The sequence below is a fragment of the Oreochromis aureus genome, linkage group 17, assembly GCF_013358895.1.
Source record: "Oreochromis aureus strain Israel breed Guangdong linkage group 17, ZZ_aureus, whole genome shotgun sequence".
Lineage (NCBI taxonomy): Eukaryota > Metazoa > Chordata > Actinopteri > Cichliformes > Cichlidae > Oreochromis > Oreochromis aureus.
In genome coordinates, this window is record NC_052958.1 from 25,121,907 (window position 1) to 25,139,831 (window position 17,925).

Here is a 17,925-nt window from a genome sequence, read left to right on the forward strand (position 1 = left end):
GGCTTTTGGAAATAAAAACTGAATTCTCCATGCAAACTTTAGAATTAAATATCTGGCCAAATATCTGAAACTGAAGCTCTTCCTGTTTATCTTTGGGTACTTAACATTTGTGTATGTAACATGTACGGCATATACATTTGGTCACAAATGTGATGTTTACATATATTTTTCAAATGGTGATGAAAACATTGAGGGCTGGTATCAATGAAATGTGAGAAAAATATAGGGGATCAAACACGACATAAAGCACGCTACAGTAGTCCTATTTGTAGTCAAATATGGCCGAATGACCTACAATTTTTGAAGGTTGGAATTATGCACACTGCTGTGGAGAAGGGGCAATAATGTGACAGTAAAATGCAACGATCTTCCATTTATCCTCTCTATAAGATTGGTTAACGAGTACTCAATTAATTACAAGAAAATTGTAAAATTATGTCCATAGTCTATAAGATTGGTTAACGAGTACTCAATTAATTACAAGAAAATTGTAAAATTATGTCCATAGTTAAAATAATATCTGTTATATATTACCCCCCAACATATGATTTACAGTGATAAATTGTACAGTATTATTGGAAACTTGTACAAAAATATCAAAAATAAAATAATTATAAAATAACAAAAAAAATAGTTATGAAAAATGAAGGTGGATTATTGGCAACACAGCTGGTTAAATGTATTACATTCATTCAAAGAAGTGATTTCTCATAGATGTTTATCTGAAAGTGTCTGTACCTGGTCAACTTGCCTCTTTTTATTTTTTTTAGTGGACATACTAAGAGCTGCTGTCACCTCTCCATCATCATCATCAGAGCCTTCCTTGCCAATGTACTTAAGGAGCTACTAATAACCTTTTTCCACACTCAATCTTCTTTTCATCACACATTGGCCAAGGTGGTTAGCGAGCGGAAACGGATCTGTTATGATGATAAATCACTTAAGCTTGTTTACATGCTAATGTTAGCTGTGTTTCCACACAAAGTGCAGATCATAAGTGACTTCAGAGCAGTGAAAGCAGCGCCAGCGGCCTCACATGTTGGTCTCCCATCAGTTTCCCATTAAAGAACAGAGCTTTATCCACAATGCATGTGCATAAGCCACCAGAAAAAGCTGCTGTCCTCTCTGCTTGGCCAGCTCAAGTCCAAGAGGCAGACATTATCCTATAAATACAAAACAAGCGGAGCTTTAAGCAACAATAACTGACTGGGGCCACGATGTGACAATAATGTTAAGCGCTGTCTGAGATGAAAGGAGAGAGATTGTTTTATTTTATGTCTATCTCCTGTCGCCTAACGGAATAGAATTCTACACGTTTCTCAGATTAGACTTTTTTACATTGTGTGACCACTACAGTCCTCTGCAAATTGACATTAAATTATTATCTTCTTATACAAGAAGCTGAGCGATATAGCCTTTTTCCCCAATGACTCACCAACAGTTATGCTTGCTTTCACATGCTAAAAGTGACATCATAACTACTGGTGCACAGTCTGCAAACCAGTAAACATGGTTAAATATGATTATCCTTTACGCATATTAAGACACACAATAGCTCTGTCAGAGTGACCAAAGGGCAGGAGTTCTTTCACTCTATTAACTTGGACATCGACACACTGACTCCTTGGTGCTCCTTTGATAAGGTTTCCTTTTTGGCAGAGCAACCAAGCCCGTAGCCATCAGCAGCAGCTGTGTTTTAACCCCAAAAGCTGCCTGAGTTCAGGCCCTGCTCCCTGCTCTCCTTCTCTCTATGGGAGTATCATGCTGCATTAGCAGCTGGAGCTCCAAGCTCCATGCTCTGGGGCATCAGTCACAGTCTCCACTCACTTCCGGGGGTCAGATATCTCAGACAGCCTGGGTTAGGAGGGAAAATGATGTTGGTACATCTGATCCCGATTCTGTGAGTGGACTCTCACAGGCCTGTTGTCACTTCCAGCCTTTTAAAGTCACTTATCCAGTAAAATTTAAAATTGTAGGTGTCCAGCTTGTGTTTCACCTGGCAGATACTGACCTTCGTATGTCTCTGTATCATATAAAATTGTAGTTTTATAACGATGGATGGGCCTTCTTGTTAAATAGCTCCAGAAGGCCTTTCAGTCAGGCAGAAATGATAAATGATCTCGCCTGACATGTATTAGATATAGTATTTATGATTCCCTCCTCCCTAAAAATACACGACATCAGTTGTGGGTTAAACTGAAAGACACTGTTAAGTTCGTGGTAGCTGTAACCTTTTAGCCTATGACTGGTCAAGAGTAGTAAACTCTCTGTGGTTCCAACCAGGCCTAAACAAAGCCAAGACCACAGCATTTTTCCTGGCTCACTATTTTTCTGTGATTCCCAATAAAAATAAAACATTTTAAAAAGCTACTGTTTCTGCACTATAAAATTTGATAAGGTTGCTTTACTCAAATGGGCAAAGCTGGTGCCTTATTTTGAATGTGCAGTACATAAAGAAGGAATAGTTGAGCTTTTAACTTGATTATAAGTTGACTCATGAGTAGTAAATAATTAGATAAGTCAATTTAAAGATTGATTTAGCCTTAAGTTAAAAGCTCTTCTTAATTTAAAGTTAAATATAGCCTACTTTAAAAATAGTTTAAGAAACATTATCTGTCTCAGGAATCGCAGCCTTTTAATAGCTAAATGTTTATGATATTTTGGCAACAGAAACACAAACAATAGTAGAAATTAAATTAAATGCCCTTATTAAATTAAATGAGTGTAAGAACCTGCAAAAAGGCAGTAGTTTTAAATTAATTCAAGTTGACACTGATGGTTAGTAATGCAGTAATTTAGATTTGTATTCTTTTCTTGAAAATGGGCAAATAATTGAGCCAACATCTGATAAGATGAAACAAATAACAGAAATGTTGGGTCAAAAAAATACATAAAACTGTGAATGAGATTGAAACAGCCGCACGGGGTAGTTTGTGAAGACAAAATAATCTCAACAAATCAGAGGCTGTACAATGAAAAGCGGGCTGGTATAAAAGCTGGAAATACAGCATCTTGGCATATGAATGATGGAGGGAAATATCGACGTGTAAAAGTAGATTTTGGAAATGGGAAAGGAAGGAGGGAAAAAGGACTGATCGTTCTTCTTCAACTGTGAAGGTGGTTGCAAACTCTTGAATCAATGCAGAAATGCTCTGTTTTCTTCAGGTAATGTAGCAACAGAAAAAACCCCAGCTCCAAGATGAATCCTAACCCCCCACCTGTGATTCCTGCTACAGCTGCACAGTGATAAAATAGGGTTTACTTGTTATTTATGTCCTCTGCTTCCTCTGAAATAACCTTTAATGTGATTTCATTAAGAACTATGTGTCAGCTGAGATGATTTGCCAACAGGCTCCAGTTTCATTTACAATGTTGAGTGCTTTTGATCCTGTATTATAACATGGAGTTGGCCCAGGCGCCTGCTTGTCCCTGCTGTGGAGAAGATGTAAATAATCCACCAATAATCCGTAGTCCGTATCTGAGCGTCTGGACACAGTGTGTGCTGTTAAAGAGAGTTAGATCCTGTTTTGCTTCATGCCTCTTGTTCTCTTGGCATCATTAAAGGAAAACAATGGCATGCATGGTAAATAGCCATGGAAACACAGAGATTGCTGCAGCTAAACACAGAGGCCAGCCAAGGTTTTTGAGTCATGCAAGCCATACTTCCACACTGACACTGCTCCCTCAGGCTGCATGCAGCACATTCGCCTCGACCTCATCTTGACATACAACACACTTTACATACAGTATGTCTTTGGCCAAAACAATGCATGGAAGAGGGTTGAAAAATAAACACTCCAGCTTGTAAATGCTTAAAAATGGAGTTGCAAAGCCAAAACGTTACAGTATTTTGGGAGTTTTTTGTTTTTATTTTGTTTTGCTTGTTCCAACTCACTGCATTAAATCTGGCAGATGGGTTGGAAAAGCCACTGAAGCCCTCTAAGTTGAACTGCTCCACCCATCAGTGCCATTCTACTCCAAGACCTTGATGGGCGACTGACACCTCCTTAGCACTACACCATTCTTTACTCATACACAGCTGCTGCCACCACATCTGGGAATGCTTCCGTCAAACCCAAAGAGACAGACAGTGTGAGGAGGAGGATGTGATGAGACCTCAGTCTGACATCCTCCTAACCCTGTGATGTCTTCTGCCTATAATTATAGCTACATGAAGAGGTGTGTAAGTACTTAAAAGTACGTTTTTTGGAATTTATGTAGATTCCATCAAACTTATTGACAGGCTCCTTATTAGCTCTGATCTATTTTACTGCCTCGAGGTTTAAATATTGTTGATTTTGCAGCTATAAGTCTTTCTTGAATGATTGCTTTATGAGGCACATTGATGGTGCTTGGATCATAAGGTTGCTGGTGAACTTAAAATATATATTTTGCAGATGGGAAGTTTGAACAACATTTGGATTAAGGCTTTTTCATTCAATCTCAGACAGAGTTTATATTTATAAAACCACTATTAAGTAATGCTATTAACTCTATCTGGTCATCACAGTCAAATATTATTTGGATCAAATGTGCCATTAAAAAACTGAAACCAGGTGTATGCTTTTGCAGTTTTTAAAAACAATAGATGGGAGTCATGTAGACACCTACTAAACTCATACAACTCTCATATATTTCAGCTCTCATTCCTGAACTAAAATTAAAGCAAATTTTAGCCCTTAAAAATTCCCTTTATGTCTAAATTTATGTCTAAATAAACTAAAATTTATTGTTTCGTTTCATTTAAAAAATCCAAAAAGGACAGGAACAAATAAACAAACAAGAGCAAACAAACAAATAAACACAAACAAACAAACAAGCAGGCAGGGAACACATACGGTAAGACATTTCAGTATTTACTAACTGACACACAAGGGCTAACCAGGACAAGACAAAACAGTTAGGTAGAATAGGTGAGGCTAATCAGGGATAACAAGACAAAGGAAGTAAAAATAAGGAAAAGTCAACTATGAGTCAAGACTCAGGATCATGGCACCTCTGCCTAGTACACCAGCCCTTACCTCCACTAACATGTTTTGCATTTGGTTCCTCATCCCTGTTGAATCATGAATAAATTTGTGATTAGAAACTGAGGTTTTGTTTTCCTTTGTTGATTAGAGAGCTTATCTAACAATTAAGAGCATAAAGGCTAAATTTGGTTTAATGTTTAATGCCTAATAGATCACACCTAGCCAGATAGACCATAAAACAGCATGTGGTTGATGCACAGAGATACATTTTGTCCTTTATTTTGAATTAAACGTAGTAATCAAATCAATATACGTTGTGTTCTTAACTAACTTTGTGTTAAGAATTTTGACACTGATATTCTCTGTATTTTGTTTGGGTTTGAGTTTGGAGTCGCTCTCCTCAGCCGTCTTTGCTCTGCTGACGGCCAATCTTTAAATTTTCCTCTTGATGAATTATCCCAGTAAATAAATCTCAAACATTGAGTCACATTTTCTCTGAAGGTTGGCCAGACCATTGGATATAGTGTTATGAGTCTTGTGGTGTGAGAAGAAATGATTATTCACTGGAAAATAGAGTTGAACTGTATATAGTTCTATCTCAGAGTAATACATTGAAGTTTTTCTTTTTTCTTGTTTTTTTTACAACCTTGTAAAAGTTTTCTAGGTGTATTAGGTTCACTTTTAAGGCTAGGTTTTCACTTTTTTAGTGTGAGAACAGTAGCACATGGCCTTCTCCTGCTTGTTAAGTTCTCTTAAAATTTAAGTGTAATATAATCTTTTGGAGGGACTTTAGTTTTGCTTCCAGTATTAAGTACATTCACACTGAACCACAATTCTGTGGATTCAAAATTCATGACTTCACTGTCTGTTCTATACGTACTAATAACAACACTCCAGTATCTAAAGTTTGCAATAACCAGTGGTCTCTGTTGTTTAATGTTGTTTCAAATCATCCCAAGAAATATTAGAGTGACAAAGAGATTACTTTGTGCTGGGAATTTTTTTTATTATTATTTGTTTGTTTGTTTTAATTAATCCAACCCTGATGTGTCTAATCAAATGAAGGCGAATTTAATGTCTTAAATATCAATATACCCACCACTTAGACCGAGCACATTCAAATGTAATGCACTGACATTCATTGAGCACTACTCTAGTCTTACTGACCACTCAAAGTGATTTAGACTACAAGACAGAGTTTACATACTTATTAATCATACTGAGGAAACCCACAGACTGACATATATATATAGACCCCAGCTGGGGTTTGGGGCAGGAACCCTTTTGCTAACAGGTGACAGTGCGAACTGTGCCTCTCTGTATTGCTTGGTGTCTTTCCTAGTATGGTGAACTCAGCTGCATATGCAATTGCATGTCATATGTAAAGAACCACTCTGCAGCATGCAGCCATCATGCAGGTGTTATCTGGTTTCTAGAATGCTTCAAGCATTAATCCCTCTTTTTTTAGTCCATAATTTTAATTAGCTCCTGGGGATGTTTTTAGTGGCTCTCTTGATGATTTAAGTAGGTTTACAAATTATAATTTTTAACCACCGTGAAGCATGGACCATGGCAGCATAATAAACACAATCAGACATTCCCACTGCAGAGTTGCATTAGCGGCCTGGCACTGCCAGAGAGTATGGCTGGAAAATGTTGAGCTAGCTGGCATCAAGGAGCTCCTGTTACCGGTAAAGGGGGAAAACTCCCAATGATCTGCCAATCCGGAGGACACACAAACTCATACACTCACATGCAACCTCCCAGTTAAACAGAGGGCAGAGGGTAGTAAACTGTTTTGCTTCCCTCCTACCATCCATGGTAACAAAACAACTTCTAATGAAGGCATAAGATTTTTTTTTTTTTTTAAAGAAAAAGAAATGTGGAAAGGGACAATGAAAACATTTAAAATGGATCTTCTTCTGTGAAATTTCAGGTCTTAATACTTTCTGATTCTAATAATGGGACTTTGAGTTTGTTCCTGACTCATGAAACATAGTGTGGTAAAAGTTGGAGGTGCAACAGCCTGGAAAAAAAGTTATAATGTTCTCTTTTCTCCCCTCCTTCTCTTGTATTGGATTATGCTCTGATGCTGGAAAAGTCCTGGAGAATTAGGATGATTTCATTTCACGGGCATGCCGCTTTGCAATAAATTTAGTCTTTTTTCTCTGCATGGCCTCAGGTTTACATTTCTTCTCCAGTTCTTGTTAACTCCAGATTGATTTGCAGTGTAGTTGTGGCAGTTATGAAAAACTCTTATGAAGTGAAGTGGTCATGTGCTTAATTTCTCAGATGTAATCTTTGTTATTTTGTGTTGTCAGACTGTCAGAATAAGATTACCACTGTCATCACTAATATATTTACTGTATCAGTAATATATTTCAGGTTCAAGCTCTGTCTTTGCAAGGATTGATTAAGGAGAAATAGCTGTGAGTAGTGCAGTACACACATAAGTACGTATATACATAAATACATGCACACACTCAATGTGCATCCAGGGTCTCAGTGTTCTTACACATGAATTCATAAAAATGGACTGAAATGGTTAACTTGGCTTCTTTCTGTGTTTTGTCAGATTGTGACATTTCAGCATTAATAATACTTTTTACAGTGCTCATACATTATAGTTATCTTCATTCTTATCTTTATATATTATAACATTGTAACTGAAATAGAAATACTAAAAATAGAAACTCTATCATTGCCATCATTGCTTTACTGATTGATGTGGGCCCTATGAGAAGCAGATGTGTGTGTTTTACACAAATACACAGCCATTTAGCGGTGTGAGCTGAGATTTAAGGAGAAAAATATGCTACAAAGGAGAAGTAGAAACACATTACCTCAAACAAACTGTGTTCTTTTAAAATTAAGTGCACAAAGTCCCTGTGAAGTTTCAATAGCCCTGACTAAGTGATTTCATTTTATGTTCAAAGCCTTCAGTTATGAACATTCTGCATACAGCCGTCCCCTTTTTCGGCATAGATGTTGTGTACATGTATGTGTATATATGTTCATGCATTCAGGCATATGTAATTTAATATGCAGTCAGTCAGTGTGGCACGGGGCCATCTGAAGTGCTGGCATCGGACAGCCCTGCATGTGTGATCACTGTCTCCCACTTCAGCATTCCTCAGTGACAGCCGTGGGGCAAAGGTTTCTTTAAATAGCTTCTGGATTCAAGTTCACTCTGAGACGTCTGGTTCTCGAAATTTTGGTAGAGCATTAGTGCCTCCCTGTGGTACTCTCTGGTTCTATGAATCTGTTTTTAAAGTGTTAAAGTGAAAGTCCTACGTGCATGGTACATATTTCAAAGGACACCCTTTAACTGCGTATGACCAAATTATGCCTTTTTATGATTCAGTGACCAAATTCCACATGTAAATTTGAAATGGAATAGAAATTCACATTTGCCCCTGTCGGGCTGCACAGCGGTGTAGTGGTTAGCACTCTGACCTCATAGCTTCTGTATGGAGTTTGCATGTTCTCCATATGTCTTTGTGGAAAGATATGCATGTTAGATTGTGGGCGATTGTGGATTGGCTGTTGAACTAAGGTAGATAAGGCGCTTAAAGTTTCTAGAATAAAAAACACAGGATAAATGCATAGGGTGCTTGTAGTGTAAAGTGCTTTGAGTCAACTGTTATTTTTTGTGGATCTTAAACTTGTATTAGTAGAGCACATGTTTTTGCATGACTTGTATTGTAAACATTTAGCTCTTGTCAGTACAGAACATACAAAGAGTAGCTCACGTACAAATGCCCATATTCAGTTCAGTTCAAGGAGATTTTATTTTGATGTCAGGCTAATGTAATCCCAATTAAACTCCACACACACACACTTCCAAGTGAAAGGGTATTTTACAGCAGCTCAGCATTGTAGCAGTTATCAGCACACACTCACTCCTGTCTCAGATTCTTGTAATGCCTTCCTCGTGGTAAAAAAGGAAACATCCCCTCATCCTCCCCTCTCGTGCCACTCCTGAGCCCCTCTGTAACAAATCCACACAGCGAGGAGCTCATGTCCACTTTTTGTTTTGACCAGCACTCTGATCTTGCGCTTGTCTATTGAAGTGTACTAGCGGGAGAGATCAGAGCATCAGATTTTTGCTATACAACATCAGAACAGTTAGATTTTTCAGACAGGGCTTTGCTTCTCTGCAGTCCTGTCTTTTCCCACATTATGCTGTACTGAATGGGGGGCTGCGGTGCCCCCTACAAAGGAGCAGCCTGTCATCATGTCTAACTCTGGCTTCCGTGGTTACCGCACTATCTCACAGCACCTGAATGACCTGAAGAAGGAGAACTTCAGCCTAAAGCTGCGTATCTACTTCCTGGAGGAGAAGATCCAGCAGAAATATGAGGAGAGCAGTGATGACGTGCACAAGTGGGTGAGTAAGAAAAACAGTCTGTGTATAATTTAACTGTGACACGCGCATGCAAGTTATTCCAAAAGTTCTGTACTTGCATGCACTGATGTGGAGTTATATGCTATGCAAAGATATGCAGGTTTGTGTCTGACAGTAACTCATACTGACAGTAGGTCTCAGGCTGCTGCGCAGCAGTTCATTCAAACTGTCTGTCAAACATTTCTGCTTGTGAAGCTGATTTAGAGTGACTACAGTTGTCTCAGTGCTGCAGTCAGAAATAAAGGAGGGCCTCAACCTTCTGAGGCACCAAGGGTCACAAGAAAAAGGATTGAAATTGTTCACTCTCTCTGGCAGCAGTGTTTAGTAACTAAATACTTAAGTACATTTTTATATATATGGTTTTTACCTGAATATTTGCATTTTGGCCCTGATCCCCAGAAATATGATTACACCCCCCTCCTTCCCTATCCCTCCCTATACCCTGTGCCCTCACTCCGCACATCAGTGCTTTTGGCCTATAGGACTTGGTGTTTACATTACAATATAAAGCATCTTGATAGAACTGTTGTTGTGATTTGGTGCGATATAAATAAAATATAATTGAATTAATCTTACAGTGTCCAAAACTGTTGGGTGAGCTCATGGATTAGACAAGTGGTGAATTTTAAAATGTAATTCTCTCTATTTTTGTAATTCAATAATAATATATACTTGAGACTAAAATAAAACTTCTTCTGCCACTTCACAAATCAGTCTTTCAAAATAAAACAATATGTAATTTCTTTTCATCTAATTGATCTGCATGAGGGCAGAGGGCTGTACATGATTCTGAAAATAGTGATCATTGTTTTCCACACCAATCTTTTACAATATATCTATGTTTGATCAAATATTCTCTGCTACCCATGACCCACAGTGAATACTTGCCATTGTGGCTACCAGGCACCAGCGAGTATCTAATGCAAGTATCTATTAATTCTAACATTAGAATAATTTTACAGCAAAGTCAAAATCCAAAAGATTATTTTCTTGCAAAAGGAAAACCGTCAATCCTGAAATGTATGACAATTTAAAACACAGAGGAAAAGTTAAAAACGTATCCACTCTTGAAATCTGTGCTTTCTATCTGAAAACAGATTCATTTAATTCTGTTCAGTTTTATTTGTACACTCCAAACTCACAACAAAAGGTATTTCAGGGCATTTCACATTTTAAGGTAAACCTGATAGAGTAGTGAGTCCCAAAGTGTGGGCTAGGGTCCCCTGGTGGCCCGTGAAGGTACTGCAGGTACAAATTCAGTTTGAAATTACTCATATGTACAATTACATTTTCATATAAGTGTATTTATTTATCTAAAAAGTGAATTAAAACTGGTAATAGGAGGTGATTAGTTTGTGATATTGCTTACTCTGACCTAAATTTACTGGTAACTGGGTAGCATTAACAATTTCTAGCCAACAGCCTGTTTTGTTGATGTTTTTTGAATAACATTTTAAAGTAAATACATCACTTTCTATTGTATTTTGATTAGAGTGAATATTTATGATTTGGTGGGATTTGCTGTTGGGCTGCAGCAGTCTTAATTTTGGAATTGACTTTTTAAGAGCATCCAAATACTGTTTTTGACTAAGAACTCTTTACCGAGGGGAGAAAAAAAGACTGATAAAATCCAGGTTAGTATATAAAAATGAGGTTTTAATTTATTGCTCTCAGTGGAAGCTGCACAGTATATCTAAAGAGAGCCACATATCTTCTAGAGAATAATTGTTTTAACTGCCCTAACTGCTTGACCTGTGTTCCAGTGGCAGCTATAAACCCAATGACCCACTTCATGTTTCACTGTTTTTGTCGGTGCACAGTATATGCACGTGTGTATGTTGCATCTGAATTGGTTTTGCACATACAAGCAACAACACTTGTGTCCAGCACCTGTGTTGTGTGTCAGTTACTGCAGCAGTGCTGAACTGCAATTCCAGGTTGGTGTATAGAAAACATCAATCACTGCAGACAGATACTGTGACGGATAAGTGACAGTCAGTCCCCATCCAGTTGGTTCCTGCTTTAAGATTTAAAAGTTAAAAGTAGAGTTGTTGCTGGGTACTTGGGGGTGGAGTGGTGGATGTTACACTTTTGGGGGGTCAGAAGGAGACATATACAGCAGGTGCTCTTATTTCTACCACCTATTTATAGACCTACTGAGCTACAGAGATATTGAATAGCACGTGAGACTTGGAAGCTTGTTTCATGTGGCATACTACTGTACTCTATACTGACTGAATGACAATCAGTGCAGAAATAAGGCCAATTTGATTATCACTGCTTCTAACTTTGGGTTCTTTTTTGTTTTTTTAAAATTGGGTGCAACAGAGTGAAAAAGTAAAATTAGTACTTCTTCATTCTTGAAGTCAGGGTAACTCATTCGCTTCCACGTAGCTTTATCAGGATTGCTGGAGCCTACTCCAGCGACCATAGGGCAAAGGTAGGGTACACTGTGGAGGGGTTGCCAATCTGATGCAGGGCTAACACAGAGAGACAGACAACCATTCACTCTGTCATTCTCACCTATGATCAATTTAAGATCCTTAATTAGCCTGACCCCACTCATTGCATGTCTTTGGACTGTGGGAGGAAGCCAGTGTACTTGAAGAGAACCCACGCAAACATGGGGAAAACATGCAAACTCTACAGAGGTAGGACAAGTGGTCCAGCTCTTCCAGGAAAAGAATATTGTAGCGCCTAAAATTTAGTCTGGCAATAATATAAAGTCTGTCCATGAAATATGATGCATGTGAAATTTCAGACCTGCAACTTTTTTATTGTTTCTTCTTATTCACATCAATGATCTTCTTCCAGAATATTGAACTCAAGGTTGAAGTTGAGAGTCTGAAAAAGGAACTCGAGGAGAAACAAGAGCTTTTGGACAAAGCACAGTAAGTATTTGCAAAATCGTACTTTTCGTTTCCACTATTATCAAACAAATAATTCGCTAGCATCCCGTGAACATTTTAAAATTCAAAGCGGTTTCGAATACTCAACTGCTTATGCACAGATTTGTTGAAATCCCTTTAGGGAAACCTCTGAGAGAAGCACAAAAACACTCCTTTCATCACTAGTTTGTTTCCCATGAGTCCAACAGTACGTCAGCGCCAAGGCAAGCTCAGGACCCCACGGCCTCTCATCACACGCAAGCCTGCTGGCCTGTAGACTAACCTAGCTATCACAACACAAACTAAGCTCTAAGGAATGCATGGATTCAGCACGAAAATGCTTATGAAGTCCCTCTGAGTTCTGGGATAGAGGACAAAGAGGGTAGGAAACTGACAAGGTGGAGAAGAAGTGAGGGTCTTACTAAGGGTGGTTTTTGTTTTTTTAAAGGGGGAGGGTGATTAGAATATGGGAGTAGGCTGAGTAAAGGGCAGAGGTTTTATGGTTTGCTGAGTTGGGAACTATATGAGCTCCAGCACCTGTTTACAAGCCAGCTGTCTCCCTTTCTTTCTTCAAGCATTCTCCTTTGCCAAACAATAAATGGAGCAGAATACTGAGATCAGGATGCAAACCTCAGATTACACCATTCAATGTGCATTTGATGCTTTTTCTGTAAATTTCCCTAAAGGGAAAGATGGTCCATGTTTTTCAGGAAAAGGCTATTTTTATTATTTTTATTTCCTGTTATCACAGCACAGTTTGTTGCTGTTATCACGTGTGGATAATATAAACAAGAAAAAAGAAAAAGAAAACTTAAAGACAACAAAGAACTGAGACAATCGGAGGTCTTAAATACACATGAGGTAACTGAGGGAAGTGGCTACTCTTCCCTCAGTTAAGAAGAGGGAGAACTAAATGAGGAATATAAATATTAAACACAGAAAATAAAACAACAAAGATTTCAGTAACAGAGGATGAAACACTGAGGCAAAAACTCAAAATATAAATATAATATAAATATAAAACACTGGGTCAAGGACCCAGAGCAAGGACACTTATTCCCATTTTACACCTTGTATTGTAAAAGAGCTAACACTAACCCAAACCAACTTCACCCGAATTTCACACCTCTATCAATATGAGACTGTCAGTAAAATCGGACATTTGAGGAACCAACTGTAGCTCAAAATCAGAATCAATAAAATAAGAGCATAAAAGAATAAAAGCAACCTCTAGTCATCATATAAATGGCATAAGAACAAACTTCTGTCATCTTGAAACTTTCCAAAATTCAGAATTTTAATTTATTTAATGTGTTTTTGTCTATATATATATATATATATATATATATATATATATATATATATATATATATATATATATATATATATATATATATATATATATATATATATGAGTCTAATATAGCTAAATCCATAATCTTTTACTCATCAATGAGTTTTCATGGATTGTTTAAGATGGTAGCAACGATACGTAGTAACCTGAAGACTTTTACGATACATTCAAAGCAGTAGTGAACGGTGCTATCAGATATCAGGAGACAGTTTTCTATGATTGCCCACAGTCGGGGCCCACCATAGTGTGAACAATGTGAAATTAGTCACATGACAGTGAAAGATGAAAGCCCAAAACGAGCACGAGTAGTTTGTTGATAAGCTGAGTATAGAAGCCTGGTGTAGGCTTTTGCTATGTACTGGAATGTGTGTATGTTTACATTTGGGAAAAATATTCATATAAAAAATTAAAGTATTAAAGGCTTTTCTCTACTGGCCAAAAGCTCAATATAAAGCTGTAATGTTATTTTCATTGTATGGGAAATATGTCTGAATTTATTTTTCCTTGCTAAGCCTATAAAGGTCACCTCATTGTTTACTGAGTAACCCCAGTTTGAGGGAGAAATCAAGCTAACCAATAACTGTTACAGCTAAATGTAGTTCAGCATTGCTTTTAAATCAGAGTTATCAAACCCCTCGCCAGAAATACATTTATACCCGTTTAAGCAACACATAATGATTTATTACAATGATTTATTATTAAATGGCATTTTTGTGACGTTTTTGTAAGGTTTCAAATATAGTCAAATAAGACTTGCATTGCTGTGGCAGAAAGAAGATGATTAGGTCATTTCATGACACAACTCAGCGCTGCCGATTTAAAACACAGCAACATAAAATATAGCAAATGTGCAAACTGTTCTAATTATGTGGGGGGCGATGCTGTGACTTATAAAGTGGCTGCTTATTCTGTTAGCTAATGTAGGCTAGATCAGCAGATATTATTCGCTAATTTTAGCTTCCAGGCCATTAGTCTGCTGCCATATCGTACATTGTCAGCCAAGGAGCTTATGTTCTTTATTCTTTTAATATTTCAGTTAGTTAAAGATTTCTTTTCCTTTTCTGGTCAAATTGGGCTTCATTATTTAATAGTATGGCTCCAGTTTAGGTGACCGCAAGTCAAAAGCATGTTACCTGTCAACAGCCAGCAGCAGCCCATATTCAGTTTGAATATTTCTATAAATAACACAGATCAGTGTGCCTTTTAATGGATGGTAAAGTCTGTTTCACTGTAACATTTAACTTTTTGTTGACTGCACCAATACTGCAGAGAGAAGGAGAGAAAGAGAACAGGATGAAGATGGCAAAGAGGGAGTCTTTGCTCTGGGATTGATAGCTAACAGCTAGCCAGTAAAACCAGTGTGGTATATTAAAATCACTGATTATTCATTCTGAATTATTCTTAGACACTGCAACAGGTAATCCAATGGATTATGTTGCTTTTAAAGACAAGGGGTGCGATTTGAGGTTTGCAAATAGTACACATTAGATACTTTGAGAATAATTTAGGGTTAGTATGTTACCCAAGTTGGAGATTGAACCACCAACCTTCTGATTAGCAGGTGACCTGCGCTACCGCCTGAGTTACAGTCAATCTCTCAAATGAGGCTCCTGGTAGAGGACCCGAGCTCGAAGATGATGCAACTGTGGTGAAACTGTGGTGTGGTTAGGAAGGCTGAATACGTTTGGGATTGTTTTATTTTAGTACTTCGTGTACAAGTGAATTGTTATTCATTTCAACTCATACAGATCGACGGCAAAGAGCCTGTCTAATCAAAATGAAGCAGAGTTGCAGCGGCGTCTGGTGGTGCAGCAGGAGGAAATCAACCACTTACATGAAATCATGGCAACCAAAGTCCGGCTACTGCAAGAGGTACAGATAGCAGCACTGGCTAAGCAGCGTCATGGTACTAACAGGCAAAATTAGATTTATTCTGATGAGAACATGCATATGTTCAGGAGGCTGAGCTGGCACGAGTTGAGGCTGAACGGATGGCCTCACTGGCAAACTCCGAGAACCAGCGCTACCTCACTCTTGAGAAACAGATGGTGGAGAAGAGTCAAGCCTCTGGTGGAATACTCAACTTGCAACCCCTGACTGACAAAGACAGGTAATTTAATATGTAGCTAACCACAGATTTACAACCAAAATCCCAGTTTATACAGCTTATTGCACTGTACATTATGAGTGCATTGGAGTTTTTCAGGGGGGTTTGATGAACCTCACCATGTGTTTAATTTGATTGATTTCACTTTGTTTTTTTTTATCATTGTGGCAAATCAGTATTTAGTACAATGAATTAAATACATGTGTTGTGCTAATTTTAATAAATAATTAATTCATAAAAACAAATCATTGCACAGTGTCTGATTTATCACCTGAAAACACCAGCTTTTCAATTTTTGATGTGACTGCATTTTGGTGGCACATGAATACCTGTGCATAGTGGCACAGCGGTTACCACTGTTGGCTCATAGCAAGAAGGCCCTGTGTTCAACTCCACCATCTAGTCGGGGTCTTTCTCTGTGGACTTTGCGTGTTCTGGTCTGTTGCAGACAAGTAACAGATTGGTGACGTGTCTCTTACCCCATATCAGCTGGGGTAAACTGCAGCTTTAGCTGCATTAATGCTTGTCTCTGTTTCTTCTTTTTACCAGAGTGATTGAGGAGCTGACACAGGAGAAACATTCACTGCATCTTCGAGTCAAAGAGCTTGAAGTGAGACTTCAAAACCCTTCCTCTTCTCTGCACAAAGACAAAGGAGAAACTGAGGTATTTTCATCATATTCCTTACATCAACATAAGAGGGTGAGGCGATCATGCATGCACACACAATCTTAATATTGCAAATATTGTTATACTTTATTGCTTCTTTTGCTATAAAACTGAAGAAGAAATGACAGAGTTCAGGTGACCCTAATAAGTGATTTATTTTCCTATTATGTGCAGCTGAAAGCACATAGTGATTATCTGAGGTGCTCTATACTAGACAGGTGTTGTTGAGCCCCAGTGCTCCACAGTATTCCCGTCAGTTTTATTAAGTTGTTAGAGCCCAACCAGTAAGCAAGAGACATTAAAGAAAATATTTTGGCTGCAATCAACAAGCTGTTTATTTATCTAAGTCACTTGAGAAACACCTACAGTTAGTAAAATATACCTAAAATATCTTTTGGTTTTAACGACTAATTACAAAAACAAGACATTTAATTCTTTTAGGTTTTAAATAATTTTTTTTCTTATCTCTTTCAGTCTCTATCAAATAAAATAATTATAAGATGTGATAATCAAAATAACTTTTGCAGACTTACATTTCTGTGCTATTTCAGAGGTTTCTTGAAGGTCTTTAAACTATGTTTTGAGTCTCTCGTGTATATTTAAATAATTTATGAGGAGTAAACCAAGAGCCTGCTGCTCCTCAGTTTTCACATCAGCAATACACCCTCGGCTGTAAGGGTATAGCTAAGTTTAGAACGAAGTGGAAGAGTAGCCCTTAAGCGCACATGTGCAAGCAGCTAATTACCTGTGGTGTCACGGTCTTTGTAAGTGATACTCATTTTCTGTGGGTTGGACCAGGGACAGCAGAGGGAGTGATCTGGAAGTGGGTTCAGGGCAAACCAAAGAAGCACAGATAGTTGACCCAAATGCAGGACAGAGCCGAGGCTTAATTTTGGGGGTCGACCTGGTGGCAGAGGAGATGGAAAAGATTCTAACACCAGTATAGGTGTTATCCCCACTGGAAGGCGCACAGGAAGCCAACAGTGGAGGAGGAGCTTGTCAGGTGGTCAAGGAGTGAGACGATAATGACTATGGCAAAATTGGACCCTCTCGCTCTGGCTCAGGTAATTTGGGCTTTGACAGCAGAAGTCCAAGATCTGAGTCAGGAAGCACCAGCGATGGGAGATTCTCTGGAATCTTTGCCAGAGAAAGAGGAAAGAAAAATGCAGGACACACAGACTTGATTGCACCAATCCAGCCACCTCAGAAGAAAGGGTTGACAGGCTACAGGCAAAAAACAAAGTCTCTGAATTAGCCAACTTAGGAGCTCTGCACGGTCTTTGGGTTAGCTGGCACACAAATAGAGCAACAGAGTTTTGTTTATAGCTCTCAGTTTCACTCGAGCTGGCTGAAGGACCAACAACTGCACAAGAGCAACAACTGCAATAGTCCACAACCAGCTGTTTGGCACTGTTCCTTGGTGACAGTAAACAGCTACAGTTTGTAAATGACCATCTGACAATTGCACTGAGGCTCTGTGTAGGATCGACACACAACCTTGCCGACCCTTTATTGTACTGCTTGTCTCAAA

At 38.3% G+C, this 17,925-nt stretch overlaps 1 protein-coding gene across 1 annotated transcript in view; it reads left to right on the top strand.

Annotated features, from left to right (window-relative positions):
- The window catches only part of LOC116320837 (phosphodiesterase 4D interacting protein), an 86,151-nt gene that overhangs the window by 25,792 nt on the left and 42,434 nt on the right, over window positions 1-17,925 (top strand). Inside the window, exons 4-8 of the mRNA XM_039601064.1 lie at window positions 9,250-9,360; window positions 12,193-12,269; window positions 15,369-15,492; window positions 15,579-15,730; window positions 16,277-16,391. Coding sequence (XP_039456998.1) covers window positions 9,250-9,360; window positions 12,193-12,269; window positions 15,369-15,492; window positions 15,579-15,730; window positions 16,277-16,391 — 579 coding nt within the window. The remainder of the gene's footprint in view (window positions 1-9,249; window positions 9,361-12,192; window positions 12,270-15,368; window positions 15,493-15,578; window positions 15,731-16,276; window positions 16,392-17,925) is intronic.